Source organism: Micropterus dolomieu, linkage group LG07 (genome assembly GCF_021292245.1).
Source record: "Micropterus dolomieu isolate WLL.071019.BEF.003 ecotype Adirondacks linkage group LG07, ASM2129224v1, whole genome shotgun sequence".
NCBI lineage: Eukaryota > Metazoa > Chordata > Actinopteri > Centrarchiformes > Centrarchidae > Micropterus > Micropterus dolomieu.
The window spans coordinates 10,964,364-10,976,811 of record NC_060156.1 but is presented as its reverse complement, the minus strand read 5'-3'; the positions used below and the strand labels follow the sequence as shown (position 1 = coordinate 10,976,811).

The following is a 12,448-nucleotide window of genomic DNA, read 5'->3' as shown; positions in this document are numbered from 1 at the left end:
GAGATTTAAAGGAACACTGTCCCAGGCCTATAACACATCTACATGTAAAGCTATACATTTGCTATGATAAGTAGTCTATACAACTGACTTACAGCCTAAATACTGGATTTATTAAAATTCCAGGGTTTATGACGACTAGTAGGCCCAATACACGGAATTAATGGATTTACAAATGCAAGGCTTTAGTCCGTTTTTAACGTTAAATTAATAATAGGTTTCCATTTGAGAAAACCACACATGACCTCATGCAAACCAACCAGTAGGTGGACCTGAAAAGCATTTTCCTTTTCCAAACCACTGTAAGCCAGCCACTTTTGCGCCCAATTGAAATGTTTTTACAGGGATTGATTGCCAGGTGGCGCCATTCAATCATAATTTCCCAATTTACACCTTCAACTAGTCTTTTCCATATGAGCCCTTTCAATCAGGAGCGTAGCACAAAAATCTGGAACCTGTCCATTACATTTACTCATTTGGCAGACGCTTTTATCCAAAGCATTACATTTGAGGAACAACATACAAGCATCAACAGAGTATCACAAGCGTTCTCTGTGGGCCCTGTATATTCAGTCCCTTCCCCTCCCCAGTCCTAAGCCCCTGCCCAGAACACCATTCAGTATAACTGCCTTCAAACCACCATAAGGTGGATTAGCAGGCCTATCTTCACATTTTGTATCATAAAATCATAAAACACATTAGCAAATGTTAGACATCAAAGGACCTAATTCTTTTTCAGGAACACCCAGACTACCTCACTAAAACATTATTCATAATTAAAATAAATATGCATGTAGTTTAACAAAAAAATATAGATATTAAACAGTTGGTGCATGTATCCTCTACAGAAGTAACTTGATATTATTACAGTTTTAGGTTAAGAACAAAGAAAGATAATTCATGCAAGGACTAGACAGACATCATTGCAATACCATCAAATGCACATACACGCCCATCTGATTTTCATATATCATCTCCACAGGGCTCATGCAAAATCAGACAAGCCTTGCACAGATGAACTGCAACTGTCAAACATCAAAATCCACTTTCTCTTATCATTTAGCAAAGACAAACTAAATGTTATGTAACTAAAACTGGGTCAGTAATCTGGAAACATGGTGTGAAACCAGCAGTGTCACGTATTGTCCTTGTTTTCAGTATCACCTTTCACTCCTCTGTACATTTGCTATAAAAATAAAATGAAAATTGATTTTTTTTTTAAAGAAATATTTATTAGTGTCTCAGCACATTGATTACATAAAACAAACTCATTAAACAAAGTTATTTAAAAAAAACATACATACAGCCTCAATTTGGGATTATCTGAGAAAAATTGATTGTTTATTCTGAAAAGGCAGGGTTTGCTGATGGAAAATAATCTCTGCACAACTTTTACATCATACCCAGTTTGCACCACTTTTTTCTCAGATGGTTATCACCAGGAAGCAAAAGTAGCACATGTGGTCAGATTTTGAGGATCCATATATACACATATGTAGTAAAGGTTTCCACTATTTGGTCAGTATTTTTCCCTACACACTGACCTGAGATATTCTTGGGACCAAGTTGATAATTTAGTGCAGTGACTTGATATCAGAAAAAGGGGTGAGGCACATTAAAGGGTGCTGACAGCATCAAACAACAGATTGTCCCTCCCCCGTTGTAAAAAAAAAAAAAAAACAATGTTCATATTAAGGCTATAAAGCTTGACAGCAAAGAATATGGCTCAATTATTGATTGTGTTGCTTTTAACAACACTTTTTGTTGCAGTTTGTACATAGGAAATTGGTGAGGACGCCATGTTCCAGATCCCCAAAAAGCCTCCTACTGAGGCCTTCATGACTGCATCTTTACTCATGGCTCTTTGCATTTGGCACAAAACAATAAACAAATCAATATTAATTACCAACCCTGTCCCAAGCATGTCAATCCCTCTCTTGTGCTCCCCACCCGTAATCTGTACAAGTACTTGGTCATAAGCACTTTGGTCAGTTATACCAGCATAAAGACTGACTTATGCACGAAGTGCATGACATATATTTGAGGAAAAGGAGGAAAGGAAATATGAATGTCTACGTGTTCCCTTTCTTAAAAACTGACTTCTGTTAGTGATTGATATCCACTTGACAGTTTCAAAAGACTACATTTCTTATTTAAGGATGAGAAGTAGTAGTACAAGTATTTTCTGTAGCTAATTCCTGACAACAATTCTCAGGCGTTTCCATAACTTCAACTTCCGTAATTTCAATGCACATTTCTGCTACATTTGGGAGGCCTGGAGACATTGTTTCTAGATGCTCTTGCAGACAGACTATTTGAAGTTTTGCAGATTTTGGCATAGATTACTGGCCAATTATTAAAGTAAAAGTTAAATGCTTTAATGGAGTGACAATTAAGTGTCAAATTAGAGAAAACAACTTTGATGCTGGTCTGCAGTGCTATTTGTGACAAATGTAGTGAAATGCGCCGCTTTTCAAGATGACATTTTTCTTATTTTCACTGTGAGGGATAAATCAAGAGAAGGTAACAACCAAAATATACTGCACAGCTATTCTCACCGTGAACCATCATGCATTATTAGTGCAGGATTTTTCTCTTGGACGTATGCAGTCAGCTGTGTAACAATGAAGGAAAAAGCACAGAAAATTTGGATCATCTGCAGTATAAGTTATATCAGCAGAGGAGAATTGTACTGTTTAGACACTTGAATTTAAAAAGGCATGAATCCACTAAATAACTGACTAAGAAACTTTTTCAAAATAAATGTGTGTGTGTGTGAGTGTGTGTGTGTGTGTGTGTGTGTGTGTGTGTGTGCGTGCGTGCGTGTGTGTGTGTGCATGCATGTGAGAGATTAAGACAGAGAAGGTGACAGAGAATCAAGTTGCTACAATTCAACAGCAAACAAAGTGAAGGCAGTATTTGGACTCCCGCTGTCCATCTCCACAAGACTGCTGACGACTGGCTGATGGCCCCGCTGTGAACAATCTGACTGACTACTGTTTTGTTGCAGGATAGGGATTGGCTGGAAAGTGGCTCACATTTTGTTGAAACACTCCTTGGCGTTGGACCACACCTGGACGCCCTGAGAGAGAACCAGAGTGATTTTGAGAGAAAGACAAAACAATGTTTTAGAAAAACAGACGGGGACTGCTGAAGAATCATCAGACCACACAATGCCTGACATATTTAAGTAGGGAAGTATACAACAACAAACACAGAACCCCATACCTTCTTACACATGCTGATCTGCATAATGGCATAGCTGATTAGTGCTTCGCGCAAATCTTTGTCCTTCTGTTCCTTAAAACGTTCAATGTCTTCCCAGGCTGTTCGCACAAATTCTCTTAAGACACAATCACAAACATGCTATTGTCAGTAATTTTGTGGAAGAGTAGGCATGGGGGGGGGCATGAACAAATAGTGTGGTTCCTTATTTATGTGCTAGTTCCTGCTTTTCTTTATTCATTCTGTTTTCAAAATTACTGAACAATGTTACTGATGTCTTTATAATCATACATAGTACCTGATTGTGGCTGTCTTGTCAATGATTCAAACTTCAGGGGAACAACTCTATCCACCACTTTGTGCTTGGAAAAAGTAATCAGGTATCTGTTCTCCTGTTACTGATGATCCTGAATTAACAACCACTTATATTCCAAAGTAGGGGTGATACATTTACATTATTCTGCACAAGGGTTGAAACGACTCATCGGTCATTATGAAAAGTGGGAGACATTTAGACAAATTAGTAAAAGAAGGAGGATTGATTGGTGTTGAGCTTACTGGCACTCTGTGTTCTTTTCTTTGACCGTTTCCTCTCCCTCCTGGATACTCTGCTCCAGGGCTGCCAACCTGCTCTCCCTCTGCTCCTGGCTCTCTTGGCCGAACAGTTTACTGGTCATCCCCTTTAGAGAAAAGACGCGCACTGTCTACACACACACACACACACACACACACATTTTCATTAAATTGGATCACAAAAATATTTTTCAATACGCCAAAATCTACTGATTTATAGTGCTTTTATGTAACTAGTGCAGTGCCTGTTCACAATTCTGTTTCAACACATTGGTTTCTAATGTATATCAAACCTGCATGATGACCATAATTCGGTTTCAACAATCATTACCACAATGGTTTTAAACAGCATTAAGCTCAAATGCTATTCGCGGTAGCCCATTGCGTAATGAGCTTCCTGTTTTAATAAACTTTTACAACATTTCAACAACCACATTGTGTTGGCATATATCAAATATATTTTGTCAAAACCAAATTGGGGAATGTTGTCTCTGAGCATATAAGCCCTGCCCACCCTGTTGCAGAGTGTAGCAGCTTGTGCTGTATTGTAGTTTATTCAAAGTTCTGAATTCTGAATGTGTTGCGTGCCCAAATTGCACCAAATGTGACACTGCACTCACTTGGGTCATGTGACATGACACATGTATTGTTTGTTTGTTTATTTATTTAAAAAGGGCAGTGCACATTAATTAACATAGGGACTAGTCCAATATGTAAATGAGCCACATTTAGCCATACAGGTTAATGTTCCTGTGCAGTCCCTGGCAGGTTGATGTCACTGTGTGTGATTACCACTTGTGTATTTGCCCACAGCGTGGATTTGGGATTGCGTTAAGGTTACAGTTACAATGCGTCATTCCCTGATTCGCCCCTATCTCATGACCCTTTTCTGAAAGAAAACAAATCTACTAGCGAATATTTCAATATGAATAACGAATTGAAGGCATTGCTAACCTTCAGCAGGCATTCAGCAACAATTCCAACTCATTGTCTGTCCAAGTAAAGACATCTCCTGTCTTACTTTTCGCTATTGCTGTTCTTCGTTTGTAGTATTTTCTGCAACTAAGCAACCAACACCGTTCCGTGTACATGAATGGTCATGTGACATAGGATTTCAGGCGTGTTAGCATGGGCGGAGATTATTACTGAAACGGTGCTGAAATGCCTGGGTGTCCAGAGATTGTTCTCGTTTTAAAGTGCCAACATATTAGTGTGGATGTAGCTTATGCCAGTGCCTGAGTGTTAGTGTGTTACCCCAGTAGCCAGCTCTTCTTTCTGTTGTTTCTTATGGGCGAGGTCCAGAGCTGCCAACTCCAACTCATACTGGATCAACTCATGTTTCCTACATACTGACCTTCATTAAACACACATATACACAAGTGACAAATAACTTGCTTGAAATTCTAACCCAAAATTGGTAGCCCCATTACAATTTTGAATCTTGATACCAATATCACAACAGTTAAACAGAAATTAGGCTTCCTCTCCCACTAATAATAAAGCAGGACATAGCTGATCACCATCCAGTCAATGAGTCTTAACATCAGTGCTCGCTGACAACTACAGGCGAGGGTTTTATCTCTGCAAACACCCACATTATCGTTGCAAGACATTAAAAATGAACAATGCTTTGAACCCGGAGGAAGAATATATGATTACATTACATTACATATGAATTACATTTTTACGGGCGCAATAATGATTATTTTCATAATTAATGAATCTGCAGTTTATAACTTTCTTTCTATTGACTTATTGCTTATTGGTCTAATTGATACAGCAGTAGACAAATTTAAAGGATTACCACCTCCTGAGTCTGCAGTAATTATAGCCTAGAGCTGGGCGATATAGCCAAAAATGTTATCACTATAAAATATTTCATATCATTTGATATCGATAATTATCACGACAAATATCAAATTATTTTTTCTTTCAAGTTAAATGACTGATTTTTGCTCTTAAGTGAAAATTGAAGAAACCATATGGTTAATTGTATGGTTGAACTATTCTTCATGGTCAGAACGTGACAAACACTTAATGACAAACAATGGATCACTTCAAAATTTGAGGCAGAACATTCAACACAATTATGATCAAATCTTTTTTTCAAAAAAAGTTACTAAATTACTAAATCTTTTTCAGTCCCTTTTCCTCAACAAAATAAATATCTTAATAAAAAAAATTAAGAGCTAATTTGTTCGTGTTTCAAATGAATTAAATCAAACATTTATTGATAATATATTGAACATTTGTTATAGAGGAATATTATATTGTGATAATTATCATTATTGTTTTGCCCAGCCCTAGTTGAGCCCATCCTTAAAAGTCAGTCAGCTAAGTAACAAACAATCAAGAACACTCCAGCAGGGTTAATATATGTATGATGCCTAAATGTCAATTCCACTTCAATATCTCATCTGAATATGACTTCAACTTCACATTATGGTAAGATGTCTTCAAACCAAATGGCCATAAAGCTGCTGACGTCAAAAGCCAATGCGGCCATAACGCAACTGAGTACCAACTTGCCATTCTAATGGTCTGTCAAGCCTGATAACAGAATTAGCTAAATAGAGCTAAAGTTTAAATATAGCTATTTAAACTTTAACTAGACAGTTTCTTGTGTGACCTGATATAGATTTATCTTTTTCTTTTAAATTCACACAAACTCTTACCTGACGGCATCAGTGTAGTAAAGGTATTCTTTCAATTGGTCTGCATAGTGCTCTTCTTCCTCCAGAATGTCGTCTATTGTTGCAGCATACCTGTCCACATACACACAAAGTATGTAATGCCCATAAGTGAACCCAAGCAAAAAAACACAGAAACTGTACTGGAGGTTTCACTCTGATAAAAGGACTGTATGGTATCAGATACATAAGGCAACAATAACACAACAATTGAATCTTTCTAACACAAACACAAAAGGATTGTGTGTGTGAATGTGTCTAAGTTAGTAGCAGGTCTATTAATACCTCAGTAAACACATTTAAGTGTAAGCTAAAGCTTGATTATGTGAGAGGGTACACTAAATGGAGCACATCTTTATTCTATTACTTACGTGTCCATGTGGTGGCCAGCACTCTGTAGACCGTCTCCCATCTCTTTTTCTATAGCACTCCACTCACTGGAGACACAACAATTCAGATGTGCTTGAGTTCTACAACTCATTCTGTCAGTCCGTTAAGCATAAAGACTTTTCTTAGGAGTAATCAAAGCTTCAGAAGATCTTTAATCATTGCTTTTCACCATGAATAAAAGGAATTACTATATGGCCCCTTTAATATGGTGAATGCACCAGTATGTACAATGCATGTAGAAGAAGTGTACATCTGTTTCAAAAAAATGTAAAGTCCTTAAAGAGACAGATTTTTTAAAAACAAAATTCAACCTAAAGTAAAATATGATATGGCTTACATGTCTCTATAAGAAATTGTGTATTAATTTTATTATATTATTGCAGATTTTATTCATGTAAAATACAGTAACAACAGAACAGGTGTTTCTCACCTAAATACTCTGCCATAGTTCCCATGGACCTTGTAAACTCCATACAGCCTGTCTGCTACTCTCTACAATAAAGACAATCAAATAAATCACTATGAACACTTTAGTCAATATATTTGCTTATAACATCGATTCAAATTCCTTTCTATTAATGTCAAATGCTTGCAAGTGATGACATTCACACTGAGAATCAACACAACTGGCAGCATAACACAGGTTTTCACTCAATGTTATGGAAAGCCAGAAAAATAAATCCAAAATAATACTGGTTAGGGCTGGGCAATTTGGACCAAAAAGTCATATCCCGGTACTGTTAGCCTGAATATGTTTTTACTATTTGTAGTAGCTAGTTTCATATTTCACTGTTTGAATTATACTTAATTCTCCACCTTATTTAAGTGTCACTCACATATTTAATCTGCCTCCTTCAGTTCTCTTCACACTCTCAGACCTAACGTACCTCTGCGGCAAACATGCCAACGTGCCCCGCTTCTTTCCGTCTCTCCCACCCTGTATGTCTGCTCCGGTGACATTCTCCATCAGTAGTAAGCTAAGTTGTATGCACACGAACAAAAAAACCCCCAAACCTATCTTCTGGACTTTTCCTCCTGTGGTTCCGTTCACAGCATCAGCTGTGTTGCATGTTGAGGAGGCGTGTTGACGATGTATGTGTGTATGTGTGTGTGTGTTGTTTGCAAATGCCAAAACTCACCGCCCGCACCCTGAGTAACTGTGAGACAGCAGTGTTCAGTTCATCACTGTATTGTTTCAGTGCAGTGAATCGCCTGGAGAACATAAAAAAATGCATTATAACTCAAACAGTGTTTAACTGAAACTAAGCATTTCTGTGTTTCAGTTGTGGTCGGTTTGTGTGCTGCTCCAGATAAACCACTATCACTCGGATCATTAGTTTTTAATTTAGTCTACTCATTAAAAACTAAGAAACAATTTCACGATAATTCAGCAATCTGACTAAATGTAATGATGTTTCACTGGCAAACCAATGAAGCCACCTGTCTGTTTTACACCTACTTGTCAGGGTTCTTGACTCTGAACATGGCACTCAGAGACTTTAGCCTGGAGTCAGCCTGGTAGAGAATAGAAGTACAAATACGTTAAGAGGGTTTTATTTTATATATGGCATACAGGAGATTCTACAAAGAGGTGCTTTTGATATGATCCAGTTTGCCTATTATAAAACAAGCCAAGTTAACAACAATTTTCAGTCAAGCAATAGGTACTTAATGGATGTCTGTAAAACAGTAACTAAAGTGTGAAGTAATAAAGCACAATTAACTGTACCTTGTCTTGGAAACCTGTCTCCAAAACCGCCTCCCTCCAGCCCTTCTCCTGAGGACAGATGATTGACAGATGACAGACACATGATAGATAGGATTATCAACCATACTGCGTAAAAATAGGACTTTCCAGTCGGCAACTGCAGACACCACAAGCAACTGCACTGGATTAAAAATGTTGCTACAGATTACAGGGAGGAGATGAAACACAAATCCGGAAGTTCAGTTTAAAGGTGGATGAAATGGCAACTCTGGATGAAAGGATTTTTCATCTTGGGAAAGTAAACCAGGGCAGTCAGTCATTTTCACCTTCTCACTCAAGGCTTTCTCATTCATGTCAATTGTCTCATGTCTCATTGCAAAGGGCTCCTACCAAAAAAATGGTTCAACGTCTGCAGTGTGATATGCCTTGTGATTGCCCTTTCATTTTTCTACTTCTGTGTCTGTATCCTCCTACCAGTGCAGCCTCTTGCATTGCTTTGCCATATTGCTATTGTCAGTTTGAAGTCCCTGTTAGAGTGTGAGTATGTGCGTGTCTGCATGCATATGGCAGAAGACTTCAATGGGACATTATGTGGAACAGGTTTGAGTGCTAACCTCCGTCAGAAAGAGGAAGAAAATTTTGTCATTGGAAAGGGCAGGATGTGATGCAACACGAAGCAGGAAGTTTTCCAAGCCGACTCTCCGTCGCTCAACAAAGTCTGGGTCGAGGTTGTCTGCTGACAGCTTGTGCCACACAAACTCTGCCTACAAGAGGCACAATACAGGGAGTAAAAAAGAAAAAGTTAGCACCACCTCAAAAGATCCTGACACAAAGAAACAGAGCAAATTATTAAGAAAGACTGAACAAAATATCCACACCACAGACAAAGTAATTCAATAACAAAGTCCATGCATCACTTACAGGGATTGGAAATACCCAGCAAATTAATTACATGTATTTAATCTTTTTAAATTAATTATATTTTGCATTCCACCTCTGAGACACTCACCCTTTTCTCTGGTAGTGGAGGGATGATGATGTAGGGGTAGGTGACCAGGAGGTATGTTCTGAGCAGTTCAAACTCACTGTAGCGTCTCCACAAAGTGTCAGGCGTGGCAGGTGTACCCCCCTCTGAGACAGCTTCAGCGGGCCTACAGACAGAGGAATGGGAATAAACTGTATTTTTAGGTATCATAGAAGTGGTAACTGACATATGAGCTATTGTTATGTTCAAAGCAACCTGAGACACAGAATGAGCAACCTATCACATCTACCTTTGACTTTACCAATGGCCTGTTTTGAGCAGCGGAGAAGTAATCTTGTCATAAGGATAGTGATTATCTTTCACTAGTGGAAAAAAAAAACTTAATTGGAGTTCAGAGAGCTCCCTCCGTGCCAGCTGAATGGTCAAGTAATCGTCTCAACCACAGTAATGAAGTCTTTCTTTTAGAGGAACGGGGGTCTAATGAAGTAGTGTATCAGTGCAAGCTATTCTTGTCCTTCATGTGGTTAATTTAACCAGATTAAATAAGCAATCTTAGCAAGTGTGCAAATCTTTATCCTACCTACTGACAAAAGTTTTGCCATTGCACTATAAAGGAACTTCAAGTTAAGAACAAACTCTTTAATATAAACATACAGCTGCAATTACCAGATTTGGTCAAGGACTAAAATACTGTCAAGACAAAAAGTTAATTTCTCTTTACTAGCACCGGTAGCATTAAAACCCAATCAATAATAAGATACCCAGATATTCCCAGCTCTGTTTCAGGCTGCCAAGCTATATCCTTCAGGGAAGTATATGGCTCAATTTCTGCACGACCATATTATGTACTACAGACAGGGCAACAGTCAATAGTAGTGATAAAGAGTGGAGGAGGTACTGTTGGATTTACTGTTCAAAAGTCTGTTGGCTTGTGGGTAGAAACTGTTTGATTGACTTTTTGTCCTCTCCTGTAGTGTCTCCCTGATGGCAGAAGTGTGAAGAGACTTGTTGTGGGTGTGTACTCACTTTGATGACGGTGTAAAAATGTCCAGAACTTATCGGAAGGCTACTCCTGAGATAAACTTTGCAGTTTTTAATCACACGCTGGAGAGCTGGAGCGTTAATGTTATAATCAGGGTGAAGAAACTGAACATATTTCATGTATTGCACAAAGCACCAGTAGATTAGAAGCAAATCACAAACCACAGATGGCCGTTACATGTCAGGAGAAAACCAAAAAGCAGAAGCTCCAGGTTATGACCTACCGTGTTTCTATGAGGTAAACGGTATAGGTTTCCTGCATATTAACAGCGTTCTTCCCTGTTCTCTTCTCTGCCTCTGCCACATTTATCTCCATTTTTCTCAACAGAGCTGTCCCTCGTTCCACCATCTACACAGACAATAAAAATGTACAGGAGGATGAGAAAAAAAAGACAATGATAGGGACAGTTAACATAAAGGTTCAGGTGTGAGAATCTGAAAAATATAACGAATTGGTTCTCAGGGCCAAAAAATTAAATGTTCCACTCTGTTGGACAATAAAGATGTATTCTAGTCTATTCAATTCACTTACAGGTAAGCATGAAACCTGATGAAAACACAGAGGGACAGGTAAACAGGAAATACTGTATTGTAACACTGTGCTTCTTCACACAGGGTTATGACAAGCATGTCCAAGTCACAAGACGAGACAAGTACTAAAAACAATGGTTCTTTCTCACTAGAAACCACGGCAACTAAGACCTGGATTTGCAGGACCCAAAGAGTTACTCCGGTTACTTTCAACAAAACTTTAGTCTTAGCATTTAGATTTGCTAGCTTGCTAGCTAACGTCAGGAGGAAAGTTTACAAAGTAGCTAAAGACCACTGTTAGGAAAAGCAACCTTAACTCACTGTGTATATTTAATGTTATCTTGCAGAGCTAGTCACTACGTTTAGCTCTGAAGCAGGTTAACGCTAAAAAAACCCCCAGCTTTTTGAAACATTTTATGTAGCAAGTCCCCGTTGCTAACGTTAGTGTTTCGGTAACTTAACATTACGTTAACGTTAGGCCTGTTTACGAAAGTTTTCACTAGTGACACCAGGTTTTTCAACTCCAAAAACGTTTGTCGTAGAAAACAACAAAAAGTATTACCGTGTTTATAATGTTGTTCTCGGATTCCGTTGAAGTGATATCGGTGTTACAGATCACAGCGACTTCTTCGGTACTTCCAGAGTCTGCCATCATTTCGCTGCTGTTGTCAGCTGAGCTGGCTGACTCTGTCCTCTGCTGTGCGCATGCGCGTTTCAGTTACCAGTGATTATAATTTTCGGTACAAAAATATATGTATGGTGTTAATTTATCACTTTTCGTTGGATCATAAATGGCTGGACAAATATAAACACAATAAAAGAAAAGAAAACAATGAGTGAATGATACTATCTACGAGAGTAAAAACAACATAATATCAGAATAATCTCTGGCACCTCTGTAACAATGCACTTAGGGGTAACATAAACTGAGTGCATGCAATCACACCTTGAATTTGTGCTGAAGTGGTTCCAACTTTTCAAGTGTTTCAGTTAAGCGCAACACAATTGTAATTCCTTGTGTAAATGTGCAGGTATTACAAAACATGATGATGGTTGAAATTGGGACACATTTGAAGCAGTTCAGTTTATGGTTTCTGAAAGTTTCCATGCAGCTGTGCTGAATTGGTGAACTCATTACTCTCCCTTGGCATCGTTCTCGTCTTCCTTTGACGCCTTCCTTTGGAAAGACTGACATCTACTGGTGAGGTTTTGGTTTGGGATTAGTTTGTTTCCATGTTGCCCCCAGAGTCCATGCTTTTTGTTTATATTGTTTAATTTTGGAGGAAAAAACCATTGACTTGACCCCCG

The 12,448-nt window shown here is 38.4% G+C and overlaps 1 protein-coding gene across 1 annotated transcript; it reads right to left on the bottom strand.

Annotated features, from left to right (window-relative positions):
• Positions 1-1,207: 1,207 nt before the first annotated feature.
• snx4 (sorting nexin 4) lies at positions 1,208-11,834 on the bottom strand. Its single transcript, XM_046054041.1, has 14 exons — positions 11,703-11,834; positions 10,834-10,958; positions 9,593-9,734; positions 9,198-9,347; positions 8,605-8,652; positions 8,335-8,390; positions 8,015-8,087; positions 7,306-7,367; positions 6,857-6,922; positions 6,471-6,560; positions 5,050-5,149; positions 3,781-3,926; positions 3,226-3,340; positions 1,208-3,079 (listed from the first exon to the last, which is right to left on the bottom strand). The coding sequence occupies exons 1-14, from the start codon at positions 11,793-11,795 to the stop codon at positions 3,032-3,034; spliced, it is 1,314 nt and encodes a 437-aa protein (XP_045909997.1). The 5' UTR covers positions 11,796-11,834; the 3' UTR covers positions 1,208-3,031.
• Positions 11,835-12,448: the final 614 nt, after the last annotated feature.